General features: G+C 35.9%; 1 protein-coding gene and 1 non-coding gene across 10 annotated transcripts in view; both read right to left on the bottom strand.

The window, feature by feature from the left end:
- The window catches only part of SNX14 (sorting nexin 14), a 65,684-nt gene that overhangs the window by 35,511 nt on the left and 9,870 nt on the right, over nt 1-20,303 (bottom strand). For 2 of the 9 annotated variants that reach the window (XM_070450153.1, XM_070450155.1), the window contains exons 3-12: nt 19,172-19,248; nt 19,012-19,090; nt 14,813-14,856; nt 12,846-12,933; nt 8,307-8,391; nt 4,116-4,272; nt 2,763-2,838; nt 2,016-2,060; nt 1,833-1,940; nt 1,627-1,741 (exon numbers count right to left, since the gene is read on the bottom strand). In XM_070450153.1, coding sequence (XP_070306254.1) covers nt 1,627-1,741; nt 1,833-1,940; nt 2,016-2,060; nt 2,763-2,838; nt 4,116-4,272; nt 8,307-8,391; nt 12,846-12,933; nt 14,813-14,856; nt 19,012-19,090; nt 19,172-19,248 — 874 coding nt within the window. The remainder of the gene's footprint in view (nt 1-1,626; nt 1,742-1,832; nt 1,941-2,015; nt 2,061-2,762; nt 2,839-4,115; nt 4,273-8,306; nt 8,392-12,845; nt 12,934-14,812; nt 14,857-19,011; nt 19,091-19,171; nt 19,249-20,303) is intronic. The other 7 variants (XM_020899386.2, XM_020899388.2, XM_020899389.2 and 4 more) reach the window with 5 other exon arrangements.
- Nucleotides 12,308-12,380, bottom strand: TRNAC-GCA (transfer RNA cysteine (anticodon GCA)). Its single transcript has one exon. It is a non-coding gene; the product is annotated as a tRNA-Cys (tRNA).

Below are 20,303 nucleotides of genomic sequence, written 5' to 3'. Positions count from 1 at the left end.
AGATGCCGGAGTAATTCAAGATGGGAATAAAACGTCTCTTCAAAAAACGGGTACTGGAAAAACGGTATATCCATACAGGGAAAAAATGAACCTCCACCCCTACCTAATACCAACCTATAAGTTACTTCAAGATAGATCACAAACCTGTATGTAAAATATAATAACTATAATACACCTAGACAAAAACAGGCAAATATCATCTTGACTTAAGATAGGTGAAAGCTTAAAAATGTCTTTCAAAAGTCTCAGAAAGCACGAAGCATAAATTAAAAATTGATACATTGAACTTCATGAAAATTTAAAAGTTTTGCTCATCAAGAGACACTATTTAGAAAATAAAGACAAGCCATTGTCTGAAAGAAAATCTTCATAATACTTCTATCTGAAAAAAGACTCATATCTAGAATATTTAAAAAAACTACTGAAATTTCTGACAAAAGGAAAAACGATTCAGTAAAAAACATGCAAAAGACAGCAATTCCACGAAGATATTCAAATGGTCAATAAGCACGTGATAAACTATTCAACTCTGTTAATCATTAAAGAAGTGCAAATTAAATGCACAACAAAATTCTACCATATACCAACTAAAATGGCTAAAATTAAAAAGATAAACACCACCAAATTTTTATAAAGTTGAGGCACAACCAGAACTCTCTTACACTGTTGGTGGAGTAAAATAGTACATACAACCCTCTGGAAAACAATTTATAGCCGCTTCTTATAAAATTAAACATCTATCTACCTTGTGACACAGCAATTCTACTTCCAGTTATTAAACACATGCTCAACAGAAAGCCCTGTGCAAGAGAGTGCACAGCGGCTTTATTCATAACCACCCCAAAATGGAAGCAGTCCAGATACCCATCTACGAGAATGAAAAAAGAAAATGTGGTACCCTCATACAAAAGAACACTACTTTGCAATAAAAAAGAACAAATTACTCATCTACACAATAACATGAATCAATCTTAAAAAGCATCATCCTGAATCAATGAAGTAAAGCCCAAAAAGCACATACTATGAGCTCCCATCTGTGTAAGGAAGCCGTGCAGGAAAAAGCACCCTGGGGTGAGAGAAAAGAGGCCAGCTGGGGACCTGGGGCTCTCAGGGGACCCTCTAGGGTGATGAGAATGCTCCTGATCTCAGCAAAGGTGTAGGCTATATGCAGTGCAGATTTGTTAGAGCAATTAAATGTATATTTAAATTCTATTTGTTTTGCTGTGTAAATTAGACCTCAATTTTTTTCATTATATATTTTTAAAAATTATGTGCATTAAAAAAACTAATCTTTTCAGAGTCCATACAGTGCCTCAAAATCCAATAGCACAAGATGTTATAGAACTTCTAGTCAAAATAGAACATCTTGATTACTTAATCAAAATAATTCTTAACAAAAACCGTGACAAAATGCTCATGACTAGGTCTTTAACACGATTTCATTACTCTGAATTTTTAGTAGTTTTTTTCTCTGCTAAGAGGATTTGGTTGAAGTCAGTTATAGATTATGTTCCAATGTGGACAGGAGTAGACACTGGCAACTACAACATCAGCACTGATCTGAACAGTCAAATAGATGACAAAGGTTAACAACGGCTTGAGTAGAAGTGCACAGGTGAGCCTCACCCACAGTCAGACAGATCTGCAACACATGTACTGCTCCTTCTTGTTTCAGGAAGTTCATAAACCGAAACAAGAGATCTTGCTGTTCTCTGATTTGCTTCAATTCTAGCTTCAGCACCTTGATGGGAGGAAGAGTACGTTAGAGCTATATAAATACGTGATAAAATTGTTTGTATCAAAATTAATAAGTTATTGCTGAAAATACTTACAGATGGTTTTTTATTTCTAGGTTCTGCAAATTTCTGCAAGAATGGAACTAAAGGGGAAGGCGGTTCAGTCGCTTTTTCAGGCTTTGAAGAGAGAATTAATTCAGTCAACTGTCATTTGATTTTACAAGTATATATCAAACTTCAATGCAATCTGAAATATTTTATAACATGTTCAATACTCACTGGACTGTCATCTATGAAGATGATAAGCAAATGATTCACAGTATCCTAATGGAAAATGATAAACATAGATCAAAATAATTTCATTAGTGTACTCTGCCCTGAATTCTGAAAGCCTCTATCAGATTATGAACATTTCTGGAAAAACGACAAAGCAAAGCAGTGGCAAAGCACCTGTACTTATGCAACACAGAAGAACTTGTAAAAAAATCTACAATACCGGGTTCTCAACTTTTGTGGAAATGGAAAAAGAAAAGTTATTCTGACGTTGGCATTCAAAATGCTTATAAATTATCCCTACTTCTTCAAAATCTTACTGGATCGAAAGTAAAAGCAATTCAACTATCCATCAATAGATGAAAGAACAAAATGTGATATATATCTATAATGAAATACTACTCAGCCTTGAAAAGAAAAGGAATTCTGATATATGCTACAACATGCATGAACCTTGACGATATTATACTACGTAAAATAAGCCAGGTGCTGCATCATTCCACTAATCTAAGGTAACCAGAGTAGTCCAGCACATAGAGACAGAAAACAGTCAGGATGCAGAGTTGCCAGGCACTAGGAGGAATGGAGAATTACTGTTTATACAGGTACAGAGTTCGATTTTGTAAGATAAAAGGAGTGCTGGAGACAAGCAGTGGTGATGGTTGCTCACCACTGAACTTAATTTAAGATGGTAGATTTTACTTTATATGCATCTTATCACAATTAAAGAAAAAAATTTTTTTAAAATCTTACTGGATCAGCTAGGAAATCCAAAGAAGGGAGGAACACTGAACCAGAGAGAATCTCTCTTAAAAGTAAGGTCAGCGATCTGGAAAAAAGAACAATATTGTACATATTTAGTCATTTACATCAGCTCTCACATGGGAATCTTGTTAATATGACTATGATTCAGGACGTCTGGGGTCTCCCCTGAGAGTCTGCCATCTCTAACAAGCCACCAACTAATGCTCACACTACTGGTTCAGAGACCACACCTGGATTTCTTAACTGGTTAAAAGGAATACTATTAAGAGGGAAAAAGCATTTCCTCAGTAGGAGGAACTTGAGTGAGCATTAGAAAAACTCTACCTCAGAATATTAAAGTGTTACATATAACAAATTAATAAGTAAAACTAATTTTAATAGTATAATTACTGCGTGATTATAATATTTAAATCAATAAAACCATTTTTAAACTAAATATTTTGTCTATTTAAAGTGCACCGCTAAGGATAAGCCGTGGCTGGATGCACAGTGCGGCACAGGGAAACGCAGCTATTATGCCACGTAGCTCTAAACAGAGCGCCTCCGAGGCAGCTCAGACAGCAAGGCGTCTGCCTCCACGGCGGGAGGCCCGGCTTCAAGCCCTGAGTTGGGAAGACCTCCTGGAGAAGGCGACGGTAACCCACTCCAGCATTCTTGCCTGGAAAATCCCACTGACAGAGGAAGCTGGTAGGCTACATACAGTCGATGGGGTCACAAAGAGTTGGACATGACTGAGAGACTTTCACTTTCTTTCACTAAACAAAGTATATATATGAAAATGCTGAAGTACTATGTTACCTGAAAAGAGTACTATAAATTAACTATAATTCAATTAAAGTAAATAAATAAACCATGGTCTTTATATCTAAGGATCATAAGGATAAGAGCAACAAACAAACTTTACGGAATAATCTAAACTTGCCCCTGCAGGAACAAGGGAGGCTGGCGGGACTACACGACCTTTAACTGTCCTTTCCAAACAGCCAAGTAGTTTGTCCACTGTTCCTGCCACGAGTCCCAGTACGGATGTCGTTTCAAAGGAGCACCAGGGGTGTGACACAGTATAACGACATCTAGTAAGAAACTTAATTTTTATCTTTATCTTTGATTTCCCACGATCAGTTTCTGGGAAAAAGACTGTTAGCAATACAACATATCATGAATGTTCAGTGCCCAAAATGGCATTTTAAGACCTGATAAATTATATTTTTTAAATGGAAAAGTTTTCACATCATAGGATAACCTAAAGTTTTAGTGTATTCCTATTATGATCAAAAACAGCAATATACACATGGCATGGTATGTAAATACTGCTATGACATTTTCCAGTCTTATTTATACCTGCAGTCTGTTGCTTTAGGAGGTAAAATATAAGGAAAAAGTAGTTCGGTAAGTTTCCTTAAATAATGTAATTCATCTCTTCGACTCCTCAAAGCCACATGAAGCTCTGGACCATATTCTTCTAAAGCAGCTTGCTGTAAAAAGTCTGTATTTTCTACTATAAATACAGATAAGAAATAAACATTGGAAGAAGTTAACAGCAGTAAATAACTTCAGCCATTTCCACTAACAAACAGAAAATAATTTAACACAGCCATTCCTTTCTTAACCTTCCTTTCTTTCCAATATGTATTCTACTGGGAAACTTTTCCACAAAAAGAATGTAAAGAAGGTAATTTTCCTCTTTGCTGGAAGTTTTTAATTTATTCAAAATAAATTGATAAAAAAGCCCTTTCACCCTTGGTAAACAAAATTTTAAACTCAGGTCATTACAAATTATATTAAAAGCAAAACTTTTAAGTGGAAAAAACTAAATAAAACGTCTTCCAGAACGCACAAAGCTTTTGTTATCAAGCATTACATCTTATTCATCCTCTGCAAATATTAAAAAATCCTTCTTAAAGCTCTTTATTATCTCTTCTTTCATGTCAAAATCAATCAGGTAACCCTTTAAATTAATTATAGTATAGAAATGGGCTTCCTTGGTTAAGTTCTGCATCTTCTGCCCATAGTATGGGACAGAAAAGGTACAGAACTGTATACAGTGGAAGTCCATGAAGTTAGATTACTTACTAAACATTAACTGATGATAAACGTTATACTAACAAAAGGTTTTCTTAAAGGCCAAGCACTAAACTAATACTTCAAAACTTAAAAATAATAGTATTGCCAATCCTTTTTTACAGACCTCAAAAGAGTAGGAAAAAGAAGTCATGTTTTCCCTTATCTGCACTCTGGGCCAAATTTTAAAATGATGAAGTCCGTGAAGGGAATCTTAACTCTAATTCAATGGCATTTATTTTTTACTATTTACTTCTATTTTTATTGAGAGAATGCAAGCACATTTACCAAAAAAAAAAAAAACAAAAAAACCAATATATACACTCCAAAGGTGTGAGAACTAAGAAGGTAAATGAAGGTTACCTGCACCAGAGGTACAAAAGCAGGTCTGACAAAGATGGCTGTGGTTTTCATACCAATGCATTTTATTTTATAATTACACAACTGTTTACCAAGCATTCTGCCCCAAGCATTCAGGGTACAGGTCTTTTAAAAATTTATATCATAAACAGGAATTTAAAATAAGAAGACTAAGCTGTGCTGAATTCCAGTTCTACTTACTAACTGATGATCTTAAATAACATAATCCCTTTGATCCTCAGCTTCCCCCTCAGTAAACAGTCATTAAATAGATAACACTGAAAAGCTTCCATGTAAAACGCACAACTATAACATTTGATGCAATAAAGCATTTACACATAATATATAAATTCAATCACTAGACTGGACTCTACTCAGATGTGAGCTTTTTGTACTCTTAGCTAATGGAAAAATTTAAAGATCAGGCAGAAGATAAAAACATATGGAAGAAGAAAACCTTAATACAAGTATAAGCAAAATATAGATGCTGAAAAACAGGGTATGAATTAAACCCCACTAATCACCAGTATACCTCCTGCCTAATCAATGGACAGTTTTCAGACCATGAAAGGAAAAGTTCTCAGAATCCATGACAGAAAGATTTCTTTAGGATGAAAGACTGATATAATAAGGCCCTTCAACTACTACTGAATTTAAATTAAACCAAGGCTTCTAAGTATGTATTTTCAACGTGTCTAAGGATGACAGAAGTACTTACATAGAAAACCTCTTTGCAATTCCTACTCTCAAGAGGCAGATAAGGAGAGAACACCAAGAGAGTAAAAATGAATATGGATAAAGAAGTTAACCTTTAATTACTTCCTGAGTATACAAAATTGTGTAGCCAAAAATATTTAGAAAACAAATGCATGCATGAAAGAGAAGAAAAATCAAAACCCTGAAAATCTTCTTACAAGTCTAATTCACTGTTATCACATTTAGAACACCAGAACCTTCGGACAAATTGGAATCCTCCTAATACTCAGGTCTTTTAATTTTATGGACTTCATTAATTACTAATACAGTGTCATTAATGAATTCAATCCAGCATTTTACGGTGATTTTGTATGAGGACCATTTTTTACATGAACAGCGGCAGCAAACTAGCAACCCTTCTCCTGCAAAGACTCAAGGATAAATTTCAGCACTCTCAGAAACAAAACAACTTGGAGATTTGATTAAACTGATTGATTCAACTAAAAGTAAAAAGATGAGTCTGTTTATTCATATCCTTAGTTCAAAGTGTTTGTCTTTATAACAAAATTAATACCATATTGAAAATAATTTTCCCACACAGAAACTTGCACACAAGTGCCCAAGATGTCCTTGAGAAAGTGAAGGGGCAGCTGCAGTACATCGAGACAGCAGAGTATAATTGAGCAGGAAAAAGCAATGAGCGATCCAGCCACAGAAGGCATGGGGATCCCTTAAATGCATAATTCTAAATGAAAGAAAGCAGTCTGGAAAGGCTACAGTATGGTTCCATTTATGGAATTCATGACATTTGGAAAAGGCAAAACTGTAGAAAGAGTAAAAAGATCAGTGGTAGTCAGCAGTCCCTGAAGGAAAGAGAGAGGGATAAAACAGGTGAAACACAGGGGATTTGGGGGCAGTGAAATATTCAGTGTGATACTGTGATGATAAACACATGGCATTAAGCATCTGTCAAAATCCACAGAACATACAAGAAGAAGAGTAATACGGACTTTATTAATAATGTATCAATACTGGCATATCAACTATAACAAATGTACCAACCAAGGCAAGACGTTAACAATCGGGAAGGGGGGGAACATATGGGAACCTCTAAAATATCTGCTCCATTTTTCTATAAACTTAAAACTACTCTAAAAACTAAAATTTACTGATTAAAAAACACATTTTCCATATTTTTTTCTGACAGTAAAGCAGCCTTAACGGAATGGCTACAATCTTCTGGTGTGATTTTGCCAGTGACAGGACAACAATTTTAAAAGTTAATTTTTTTTTGTCTAACATTTAAATTATACATATTTAAACTTTTCTACTTTTTAACTGCACTGAAGGTAAAAACTTCTTAATTGTTATATAAGACAAAAACACAAGAGTATAAACATGTAATATAAACTGGTTCTCGTACCTGAGGAATGATTCATACCAAGTGACAAATAAACTAATAATTTAACTTCCACTCTACCTAGAACACAATTTCCTCAAATATACTGTGATTATATGAATTGATGTTATGAGAAGGGAAAATCGATTCCACACTCAAATGAGTCTAGGATGTTCCGGGTTATACAAAGTTAAAGCTATACTTTGCTGCAAGACCACTGAGAGGTTTTGGACTGCTAATACTTACTGATAATTTCCAGAAGAGGAATACCATACATGGTAATTACCAGTCTCACAAAGAACTAAATATAGAGTATGTAAGTAACTTTGCCTAAGAAGTATATTTCAGCTTGGTCTAAGAGTAGGAAAGGCCCCAAAGGAAGATTTCATTTGCTCAACCCGCGAACATCTGATGAGTATGTATTGCGCATACATCATGACAGTACAACGCCCAGGACATATCTGAGAAACTGAAACCAGTCATCCTGGCTAAAGCATAACACACACTGAGGGACAAGAGTAGATAAACAACTTAACTACACAGGAAGGGGTTTAAATATAAGACAGCTTTGACTCTACAGCAGTTGCTCATTTTTTTTTTAAAGTAGGGAGGTAACAGGATTGTGGTATCGTGAAATTAACATAGTGACAGTATACAGGATAGGCTAGGTCAAAACTGTTGAAATCATTAGGGAAAAAGGAGAGAAGACATGTGAGAGATACCACAGAGGAAGTAACGAAGGCGGCAAAGGACCCATTCAAAAAAAGAAAAAAAAAGACAAGGTTCATCAATAATATACCTAACAATTAATCCCTGTACTTTAATTTTCATAGATTCTTGAGTTCACACAACCACTTGTATTATTAATAAATTACTGAAAAGGATTTCAGTTGAAACAAAAACTCTCACAGCATTTATGAATATATCACTTAATTTATTAGTACTCAGATATTTAGGGTGAAAGTTGGCATATAAAAACAAAATCACTCAAACTTCGGAGCAGGAAATTCTATTACCTTTCTGACTGGCTTTAACAATCACTTCTATATGCTTCATTGCTGCTTTTAATAGTTTCTTGGTGATGATAGATGGAATATCCACCTAGAAAAATTCAACATTAAAAGAAAAACTTTTAAAATAATTTATCTTTAAGTTACAGTGGCAGGAACACTATATTTAAGACATTGGAACATAAGATCTTAAAAATTAGCTGTATTGAATGAAATAAGTCAGAAAGAGAAAAACAAATACCATGTATTAACACTTATGTATGGAATCTAGAAAGCCAGTACTGGTGAACCTATCTGCAGGACACCAGTGGACAGAGGGTCTGGGGAGGAAAGGAGAGAGTAACACGGAAACATGTACGCTGCTGCTGCTGAGTCGCTTCAGTCCTGTCCAACTCTGCACAACCCCACAGACGGCAGCCCACCAGCCTCTTCCGTCCCTGGGATTCTCCAGGCAAGGATACTGGAGTGGGTTACCATTTCCTTCTCCAACGCATGCATGCATGCTAAGTCGCTTCACTCATGTCCAACTCTATGCGACCCTATGGACAGCACCCCACCAGGCTCCTCTGTCCACAGGATTCTCTAGGCAAGAATAGTGGAGTGGGCTACCACTTCCTTCTCCGAATATATACACATTACCACATGTAAGACAGACAGCCAACGGGAACTTGCTATGTGACTCAGCGAACTCAAACCGGGCTCTGCAACCACCTGGAGGGGTGGGGCATGGAGAGGCCTACCACGAGGGAGGGGACATATGTACACCGAGGGCCGATTCATGTTAATGTTCGGCAGAAACCAACACAATATTGTAAAGCAAGTGTCCTTCAATTAAAAATAAATAAATTTTTAAAAATTTTTGTATTATTAGGAATCTTTCCAAAATATAATTTAAAAGCACTTTACATTCTTAGACCATATTGATTATAACTTCAGACAGTTTTACCATCACAATAATTAAAATACACCTTAACAGGCATACTTTAACACATTTTTCTCATGAAATTAGTGTCTTTATTCTTGACTTATTTCTTTACTGTATTTTTTCTAAATGTATTCAAGAAAAAAATGTCAAGCAGCTTATCATTCCTTTGAGGTTATAAATTTGTGTTAACTAAGGCTGCTTGAAAATAAACTTTTCATTCAGATTACAAGGCAAATCCTGGTTTCAAGATATATGGCAGCATTCTATTTTGGAATAATACTAAGTTTCATTTTTCCCCACAGACAATTTTCAACTTAAAGACTGGAAACTATAGTGACTAGGGTAGGTTAATAAGAGAATTAGAAGCGTACATGAATACACATAAAAGAGACAGAAAATAAAACAACTAAAAAAAAAAAAAAGCCCTATGAATTAAGTAAATCACCAAAAGCATGTCTATTAGACTTCAACAGGCTTATCTTCCATCACAAAGTTAACACATTAGATTCTCCCTTTATCAAAGGCACGAGAAAACTGCATCCCAACACTGTTATTTTAACTTTTCAATTATTTTTAAATTCCTCACTAAGGAAGAGGGAAAACATCACAGTCTGATAAATCTATTAAGTGTAATGACTCATAAGCCCCCGATATTAGTGATTTACTAGTAAAACCCAGAGCAGTTTATAGGTATCTTTCAGCTGTGAATACCAAACATGTTCAGAAAGGGGCTGTTTCTGCTAGCAATATGCCTTTTTGCAAAATAATACTACTCTCCATTTACCCCTGCCCTCTTGGTACCCAGTGATTATAAATTAGTTCCATATTTGTCAAATAAACAAGATGTCTTTGTTTTCAAATATTTTATAAAATCTCGTCTTCTGAGAACACACATGAAAATTTTCACTTGCAAGTTCCATTTTAGAGACTTCAGGTCAAAGTCAAAACGAATAAAACAATCAGTTTGTCACTAAACTTCAATTTAAAAAAAAAACACTGTGGACCTTAAATGATTGTGTTCATTATCCCCAAACCCCCAAGTTACATTATTCAGGCAATGTTACCAAAGATAGAACACTGTACTAGGAATAACATGATCCAGGCCTAATCCTCTGCCCATCCATTACCTCTGACACTCTGACAAAGAGTATTACTAACCTTCTACAAAATGAGTATGATAAAGACCCACTTATCTCCCAGGACAGTATGCAGATAAAATGAAAAGAAAACATATATAGCATAAAATCCAAAAAGTGGCAAAATATTTGGAAATCATATATTTAATGAAGGAAATAATATCCAGAATAGATAATAAACTCATATATCTCAGTAATTAAAAGACAAATAACTCAGTTTAAAACATGGGCCAAAAATGTTAATATACATTTCTCCCCCAAAAAAAGATATACAAATGGCAGCCAATAAGCATCTAAGAAGATGCTCAACATCATCAGCCATGAGGTGAAGTGAAAGTTGCTCAGTCATGTCTGACTCAATGCAACCCCATGGACTAGACGGTCCATGGAATTCTCCAGACCAAATACTGGTGTAGGTAACCTTTTCCTTCGCTAGGGGATCTTCCCAACCCAGGGATCAAATCCAGGTCTCCCGCATTGCAGGCAGATTCTTTACCAGCTGAGCCACACAGGAAGCCCAAGAATACTGGAGTGGGTAGCCTATCCCTCTTCTCCAGGGGATCTTCCCAACCTAGGAATTGAACCGGAGTCTCATGCATTGCAGGCAGATTCTTTACCAATTGAGCTATCAGGGAAGCTCCATCAGCCACAGGGAAAGGCAAATCAATGCCACAATGAGATATGACTTCATGTCTATTAGCATGGTTAGAATCAAAAAGTGAAATAATAATTAGTTATGGCAAGGATGTGGAGAAATCAAGATTCACACACTGCTGGTGGGAATGGAAAATGGTGCACTCACTTAGGAAAACAGTCTTTGACAGTTCCTCAAAAAAATGGTTTAAACATAAACCATCTGACCCAGTAATTACATTTATAGGTAAAATCAAGAGAAAGGAAAACAAATATTCCATACACATTCTCCCCGCAAAAAAACTTGTACACAAATCCTATGGTAGCATTATTCACAACAGCCAAAAGGTAGAAACAATCCAAATGTCCACCAATGACAGACAGATAAACAAAATGTGGCATATCCACACAATGGAATATTATTCAGACATAAAAAAGAATAAGTACTGACACAGGTACAACAGGACAACATGAATAGACCTCAAAAATATTATGCAAAGTGAAAACATCACAAACATTATGCTAAATGAAAGCAAGTAATCACAAACACTATCAAAAGGGCTTCATAGTTAACATGTACTATATTCAATCAACCAACAATCTTGTCATTGGACATCAGTTTTCCTTTTCAGTCTTCCTTATTATAAGGCATACTGCAATGCATCTTTGAATATACATGTTTCCACTCTATTTCTTTAAAATATACTAAAAAAATGGAATTATACTTGAGAGTACAGACACTTTTAAGTCTTTCAATAAAGATTACCAAACCCCCTTCCAGGGTAAGTTATATCAATTTGAACGTGTACTTGCTTTGCCTGTTTCTCACCACTGCTAAACACTATCATTCTTTTTTTTTCCCAACCTGATAGGCAAAAGAATGGTATCTCATCAAAAGACAATGTATTTTCAAATATTAACCAGCACTTTTATATTTTTCTTTTGTGAACTACTTATTCATAATTGTTTGCATATGTTTGCTACAGTGGTTGACTGTATTGCTCATTTCTCAAATAGGTATAAAACATTTAACAAGAACTTATCTTTATTTATTACTGGCAGAGATGCAGATCACAAATTTATTATCAGTATGTTCAATATATAGAACTGACAAGGCAGTAGGTAAGTATTTGTGTCTATAGTCAACACAGTTAAGTATATATACATGTGAGTGAGTGAGTGAGTGAGTGAAGTCGCTCAGTCGTGTCCGATTCTTTGAGACCCCATGGGCTGTAGCCTACCAGGCTCCTCCCTCCATGGGATTCTCCAGGCAAGAGTACTGGAGTGGGTTGCCATTGCCTTCTCCAGGGGATCTCCCCGACTCAGGAATCGAACCTGGGTCTCCTGCATTGCAGGCAGACGCTTTAACCTCTGAGCCATCAGGGAAGCCCATATATATATATATATATATATATATATATATATATATATATATGTAAAACCTTAAACAAAATATGGCTTGAAATTTTTTTAAAGCATCATAATCATTACCATGTAGTTAGTAAATTCATCTAAAAAGAATATGACTTTTTTTCTACAGTTGTCTTTTTATCTCTAATCGCTAAAACCCAAGATATCCAAACATTAAAGAAAGCAAAATTGATCAATTAATCAATAGTAATCCATTCATCTCTTAATCTAAAAAAATTAAAGGTACAGAACAAAACGAATACACACAGTATGTGTGCTGCACGGCTCCAGTCATGTACACTCTGTGCCACCCCTTGGACTGTAAGCCCACCAGGCTCCTCTGTCCGTGGGGTTCTCCAGGCAAGAATACTGGACTGGGTTGCCATTTCCTTCTCCAACATATAGCACAGAAATTCCCAAATTCTCATTATAAATATATACCTTGTGAATCCTTCGAATTAAGACAGATGCAAAAAACCGTAATATAATTCTCAGCTCATCAACAAAGGACTCATCATCTGTTACATCCCTTCAATTGAAAAGAAAAGCAAGCATTTAGAAGTTCAAAGAAATACACAGCTTCCCTTTCTAGAAACCAAAAGAAGTCTAGAACTGACTCTTTTTCTATTTACTTATGCTATTTTTTAACAAACAGTGCATTATATTATGGAACAAAAGAAACAAGAAAATAAAAATCTCCCATAATTCTAGTACCAAGATATAATTATTAACTAAATTATTGTATAGATTTCCCTGCAGATATTCATGTGTATGTAGTTACATGTTTAAGATTTTTAAGATCATTTTCTAAACATCATCAAAGAAATATCTAAAAAACACAATAATTTTGAAAAGAAACAATTACATACAAAAGTTTGAATTAAATATTTATAGATTAATAATATAAACTAATTCCAAAAGTAAGAAAAAAAGTGTGTTCTATTTGAAAAAGAAAATAAATGGAAACTCAAAATGTTTTTAAACAGAAATTTTGACAACCTTCTCCTGAGTTTTCCTATAGCCTTGAGGTCCCTAGAAGAACTAGGACACTTTCCTAATCAAAGGCAAGATAGAAAGGTATGTATAATTGTAATTTTCTGAACCAGAAGATGATGCTGTTAAGTCCCTTTAGAGAATAAAGAAGATAATTTTGTATCAATCATGGTTCCCACTATCAACTCCAAGGAAGGGAATATCATAGCATCAATAGCTATACAGGATACACACTAAGAAATACAGCCAGATTTTACATCTGAAAAGTTATAATGTGGGGGCGGGGTGGGGATGGGGTGGCAGTGGGGGAGTTTCACAACAGGATTCATTTTATAAAAGGCCTCACAATCAATTTACTTAAATGACAAATGCCCCATGTTTAAGACAGATGCCAATGTAAAAGTTGTATATAAGCTATACAGGCAAAAATAACATATTAAATGAGTATTAAATTTGTTTTAATACACTATAGATCAATTCAACTACTAGCATTTTTTCTTCCTGCAGCCACATTACTCAGCTTGTGGAATCAGTTCCCTGACCAGGGACTGAACCCAGGCCCACGGCAGTGAAAGTATTGAGTCCTAGCCACTGGAAACCAGGGAAATCGCCTATTAGCATTTTTAAATTAGGAAATTCAAAACATACTGAATCACGCTAACATTAGGGAAGATATAATTAAATATTATAAGTCATATAGATGTAAGTGTTCAAATATATAATTAAGTACATGATGCTTATGTAAGGGAGTGTTTTATTAAATGATTTCTGACTGTCAAATCAGACTTTTTTTTCCCCCCAGATCTAGAGCATTTTCCATATTCCAATGAGCATAGGGGATTTGTACATCCGCATCAGATACCAAAAACAAAGCTACTTTGGAACAAAACATTAATTTTCCAGGAAGTTTACTGAAATTAACTTTCAGTTTAATTAAATACCTGAATAAAATTTTTTCTCTAAATGTACAACTAGTTCAAGTGTAAAAAGTGCATACAAAATAGTAAATCACTACAATTAGGAGTCATACGGAACTATACAAGTTACTGTTCTTTCAAAAGGTAGCCTAGGGTTTTTTCCTCTTTGCTATCACTAAACTGTTAATTGATTACCTACATTGATGGTTCTTAAGAGACCACTGTGCCTCGTAGGTAAATTTGGCAATCTGTGAAGACACTTTTGGTGATCACAACCAAGGGGAACAAGGGTACCACCAGCATTCACTGGGAAAAAGTCCGGGGTGCACTAAACACCCTATAATGCACAGTACAGGTCCCCACAACAAAGAATTATGTGGTCAAAAACATCAATAGTGCCAACACTGAGAAGTCACAACCTATACTAAAAATGCATCATTAGCACACTTAATGGGATTCATTATACTACAGAAAAAAGGTCTTATAGAAAGAACTTACCTGTACCAGGGGTAAACAAAGTTTTCCAACACTAATTCAAGAACCTGCATAAAAATTATTTTTTAAGAAAAATCAAGTTAATTAATTCTGGGAAAATAAACTCTAATACTAAGAAATATATAATAAAAACTAAGCTTAGTATCCCAAATACTGACATCTAGTATCATACATGACAAAATGTCTATGTCGACTTCACATGGCTGTGATGATGAAAAGGGACATATGGGAAAACACTCTGAAAACCATAAAACTTCATTAAAAAGAAAAATTACTGTCAGAATGACACACACATTTTAAAATATTTCCAGAATTAAAAAAAATAAATAAATCTAAATTGTTCCTGATTCTGAAGATTCACTGAACCAAAAAAATTGGTGGAAAGAATCCTATTTCTTCTATGAAATTATTCTAAATTCTATGGAAAGAAGGAAAATAATAGGCCAGTCTTTTGCACTCCTAATGCCCTCTGTAAGTCAGTATTCCCAGGATAAAATGAAAAAACAAAATATATAAGACTTAGGGGACCTCCCTGGTTCTGGTGGTCCAGCGGTTAAGACTCCATGAGCCCAATGTAGGGGGCACAAGTTCAATCTCTGGTCAGGGAACTAGAGTGTCAGTGATTATCTTTCAAGGGAGGATAGCGACTAGAAGGGAGCATGAACAGGACTTCTGGGTGCTAATGATATTTCTGTTTCTTGATCTGAGAGATGGTATATGAATATGCTCAGTTTTGTGAAAACTTTCTAAGTTATATCTAAAAAAGTTACACAACAAAACAAAAGAAACCCCTGATGTTAAACCTTCAATTTCTTGAGCCTGGGTGGAACAGTATCATTTTTAAAAGGACTTGCAGCAGTGGGCACTAACTTTAAAAAGGGCTAGGGAGGTAATGAAACAACGTATCTCATCTGACTACCTTCTCTGGCTCAGTAATGAAGACTGCAGACTCTCTACATACTCAGGCAACAGGATTTGGATTTTTTATTACAAAAACTAAGCATCAGTGATATCAGCTAGAAAAATAAGATACATAGAGACAGGGTTAGGACACAGACAGGAGACTAGAAAGCTTACCATTAAACATTTCATCTTACATTATTCCCCAAATCCAACCAGAAGTCCTACTGATTTTTACATCCTAGCTCTTTTCTACATCTTCTCAACCCTATATATAGTCTCTAAATCAGTCTCCCTCCTTCCAAGTTAGGTCCCTTCCATCCTCCATAAAATTGTCAAAGTGATCTAAAATATGTATCTGACCACATCACACACCTGCATGAAACCGTCAATATAACAAACCACACATCAAAATAAGAAAGGTGGAGCTGCACTGACTCTGAAAGGGCAAGAGAAAGCAGCATGCCAGCAGCTGTGCCCTTCTACTCCCTTTTCGCCTCCCCCTACCTCCTGTAGAGAATGGATGCTTCTGAACTGTGGTGCTGGAGAAGACTCTTGAGAGTCCCTTGGACTGCAAGGAGATCCAACCAGTCCATCCTAAAGGAGATCAGTCCTAAACATTCAATGGAAGGACTCACGCTGAAGGTGAAACTCAGTTACTTTGGCCGCCTGATGTGAAGAACTAACTCATTGGAAAAGACCCTGATGCTGGGAAAGACTGAAGGCAGGAAGAAAAAGGGGCAACAGAGGATGAGATGGTTGGATGGCATCACTGACTCGATGGACATGGGTTTGAACAAGCTCCGAGAATTGGTGATGGACAGGTAAGCCTGGCATGCTGCAGTCCACGGGGTCACAAAGAGTCAGACACGACTGAGTGACTGAACTGAATTGAACTGAACATTCTATGAGTCACATCTGAAAACTCTCGTTACACAATTTGAAAATCACTGACATCTGTGATCAATTAAACATCTTCAGCATGGCCTTTTAAGTCTTTTGATGATCTGATTTTCAAAGGGCCATATAAAAATTGGTTATGAACTAAAGCAGTCCTGCATTTTAGACTGAGTTCTGCTACCAGCCAGCTATGATACTTGAGAAAATTATTAAAATGCTCTAAACCCTAGGTTTGGTAAAACCATCAAAAATAGCACCTACTTCATAGGTTACATGAATAATACAAGTCCAGTGATTAGCACGATATCTACTGTATAGTAAGTATCGAAAGTGTCAGTCGTGTCACTCTGCAACTCCATGGACTGTAGCCTGCCAGGGTCCTTTGTCCATGGAATTCTTCAGCAAGAATACTGGACTGGGTTGCCATTTCCTCCTTCAGGGGGTCTTCCCCACCCAGGGATCGAACCTGGGTCTCCTGCACTGCAGGCAGACTCTTCACCGTCTGAGCCCCCAGGGGAAGCTGTATAGTAAGTGATTGATAAACACTAGCTACTAGAGCGTGGTCTCTTCGTTGCCCACATTCACCTTCACATTTCACCCTCCAGCTTACCGAACTGTCCACCCAGTTTCAAAGCCTCTCTTTCCTTCCAAAAACTCTTTCTGTACCCTGGAACACCCTCTCCCTATCACTATCAGGCTTGCAGACACCTAGTTACACTTCCTGACTGTCCCTCTCTCGTTACGCACTTCCTCCTCTGTCCTGACGACATACCTTATATGATCCTTCCATAACTGACCGCAGTACATTACACTGCGCATGTCTGTTCATAAGCCCGCCTCCCCTCCTAGACCAAAGCTCCCACAAGAAAGGAAGCATATTTTATTTCTTTTTATTCCTAGGAAGTAGTCTAGTTCCTGCCTATAGCAAGACCTCAGAAAATGGTTTTTAAATATTAGAGCTAATATTTACTCAACACCAATATGTGTCAGGCATTAGTTCAAAAAATTACATAAGTTCTTTCAGATTTTACAAAGAAATAAAGTGTCAAACTACTACAATTACTATTCCCCTAGAAGTCTTGTCTTCAAAAGACCTCAAATCAGTATTCTCAAATAGAAATATGTCAGCCACCTATATAATTTCAAATTTTCTAGTAATTATATTTAAAAAAAAACAGGGGATGTTTCGAAAGAACAGCATGTATGTTATCTATAGTGAAACAGATCACCAGCCCAGGTGGGATGCAGGAGACAAGTGCTCGGGCCTGGTGCACTGGGAAGACCCAGAGGAATCGGGTGGAGAGGGAGGTGGGAGGGGGGATCGGGATGGGGAATACATGTAACTCCATGGCTGATTCATGTCAATGTATGACAAAACCGACTGAAATGTTGTGAAGTAATTAGCCTCCAACTAATAAAAATAAATGAAAAAATAAAATAAAAACAGGTGAAGTTAATTTTATGATCTTACTTAATCCAATATACCCAAAATATTATCATTTTTAACATATAATCAATGTAAAATACATAACAGGATATTTTACATTTCTTTTTCCTTAAGAAGTTCTCAAAACCCAGTACGTATTTTACATATACAGCACATCTCAGTTAGGACCAATGTATTTCAAGTATTTATTAACAGACACATGTAGCTGGTTGCTACCATATTGGAAAGCACAGTCTAAATCCAGGAATCTGGAGAATGAAAGAGAGTTTAGAGAAGAAATGGAAAAAGGAAAATGCCAATAATTCCGCATTTATGCAACACACTTTTTAGCCAGGGAAGGATTCAAAGCGGAAAAAGTGACAATAAGACAAGACTCAGATGTTTGATGCTGCTCTTCCACTCATCAGCACTGAGTTTAATTCAGTGCCTGTCAGATGCCAACAATGCACCTGGCCCCTGCACTTGGTGCTGGGGACAAATGAGATCTAGTCCCTGCCTTCAAGGACTTGACAGCTTTCTCATATGGATGGTGAAAACAAGTCTCTCAGAGAAATAACTAAAAATGGTATGTTACCAAAAAGATACAAATAAAATGTGACTGCCACAGAGATAAGAGATCACGCTTCCTATTCCTATATTATGCAGAAACAGTGAAATGTATCCTGTTCTCTGCTCTATTCTGATTATTTCTCCTGCCATATTATAAAAAATGACTATTTCTTAAAGAGATAAACAGTAACTAGGTAAAACTACTTTCTTTGGCTAAAATGTCCATTTTAATTAGATATGGAATAAAAAAACACTTCTGGCTTACAATTCAAGTTGTGTAACAATCAACTATCTAACCAAGAATCGATTAGGTGGCATTTATTAAAATGCTCCATGATTCCACTTCCCACAAGTATTTAACATGTTCTGCTTGGGTATACACAGCAATATTATTTAAATCAGTTACCTCTGAGAGAGACGCATCAACCTTAGAAGAAATTTTCAGGTCTAGCCATGGCTGGTAGTTCTCAAGTAGCAAGGAAGGCCTAAAGAAAATCATACAGTTAAATTGCCTGAAACCCAAAACTTAATGGAAAGGATCAACAAATTAAAAGTGTTTAACTTACCTATGTCGCTTACATTTCACCTTACCACAAACAGCACAGCTACGACCTTGAGGAAACAATTCCTGAAGTCCTAATTGCTAAAAAAGGGAAGTGGGGAGATTTGTCTTTACATCACACATATTTACTAAAGAGAATCAACTTTTCAAAAACTTGTTAATCAGTGTATGAATTCAGAGGACATGATTTTTTTTTTTATTGTCTGCTTTAACACTGAAACTATTCTTTACAATAAATAATTCTTGCTATACCAAACTGCCAATAGAAGAAAAATAGCAAATGAAATGCTTTGTAATAACTAAGCGAAATTTCCAAGCTTAAAATTAAAGTCAATTGCTACACTCACTTATTTAAAAAAAATAAAATCTATCTATATTTGAAAATGATACTCTGCTGCAAAAGTATAAGAAAAAATTATTTTCTATTTCTCCAAAACCTTTACTCAATGAAAGAGAACATATGAGATAACTAGTAAGCTTCCTGACCAAACACGGGGCACCACTTACAGCTGTATTTCCTCTGAGCAGAAATATCAACCAACCTAAGATGAGGGACTGCATCTACTCGAAGAATTATCAAGGCAGACTTCAAGATATCCCACTCAATCCTGATCTACACTCTTGGGACTTTACCTAACCAGAGACAGACTCAGTACAGTACCACCTTCATCAAAGCTCAGAGATACAAAACAAATTTATTTTGGTTAAGCAAACTGCCTGATTATTTGTTTCTATGAAGCAAACAAACATCCACGGAACAATGAGTTCCCAAGTTGCGTCTGTGCCTCAGAATCACCTGAAAAATTTACAACAAGTATTAATTATAAGGTCTTAGCCCAGAACTATTCAATCAAATTCCGGGGGAGAGCCCAGGAACCTGTATTTTTGTAAAGATTCCTTAGGTGATTCTACTGTGCAAGCAACTTTGGGAACCTCTAATTTACTGTCCTCATAGTTAATGTGAAGTTAGAGGACACTAAAATTGTGGACCCAATTTTCTGAGAATTTTGAATTTTCTCTTTTTAGCTCCTCCTAGAACTATACACTTTAAAAATATATACATATGCAAATTTCACTTTGAAAATGTTCTGATGTCTTCCATTATTAAATTATAGCAGATAGCTTTCTTAGAAATC

The sequence above is a fragment of the Odocoileus virginianus genome, chromosome 19, assembly GCF_023699985.2.
Source record: "Odocoileus virginianus isolate 20LAN1187 ecotype Illinois chromosome 19, Ovbor_1.2, whole genome shotgun sequence".
In the NCBI taxonomy this organism is placed as follows: domain Eukaryota; kingdom Metazoa; phylum Chordata; class Mammalia; order Artiodactyla; family Cervidae; genus Odocoileus; species Odocoileus virginianus.
Note: the sequence above shows the minus strand (reverse complement) of the source record. Positions and strands in the feature narration are given on the sequence as shown.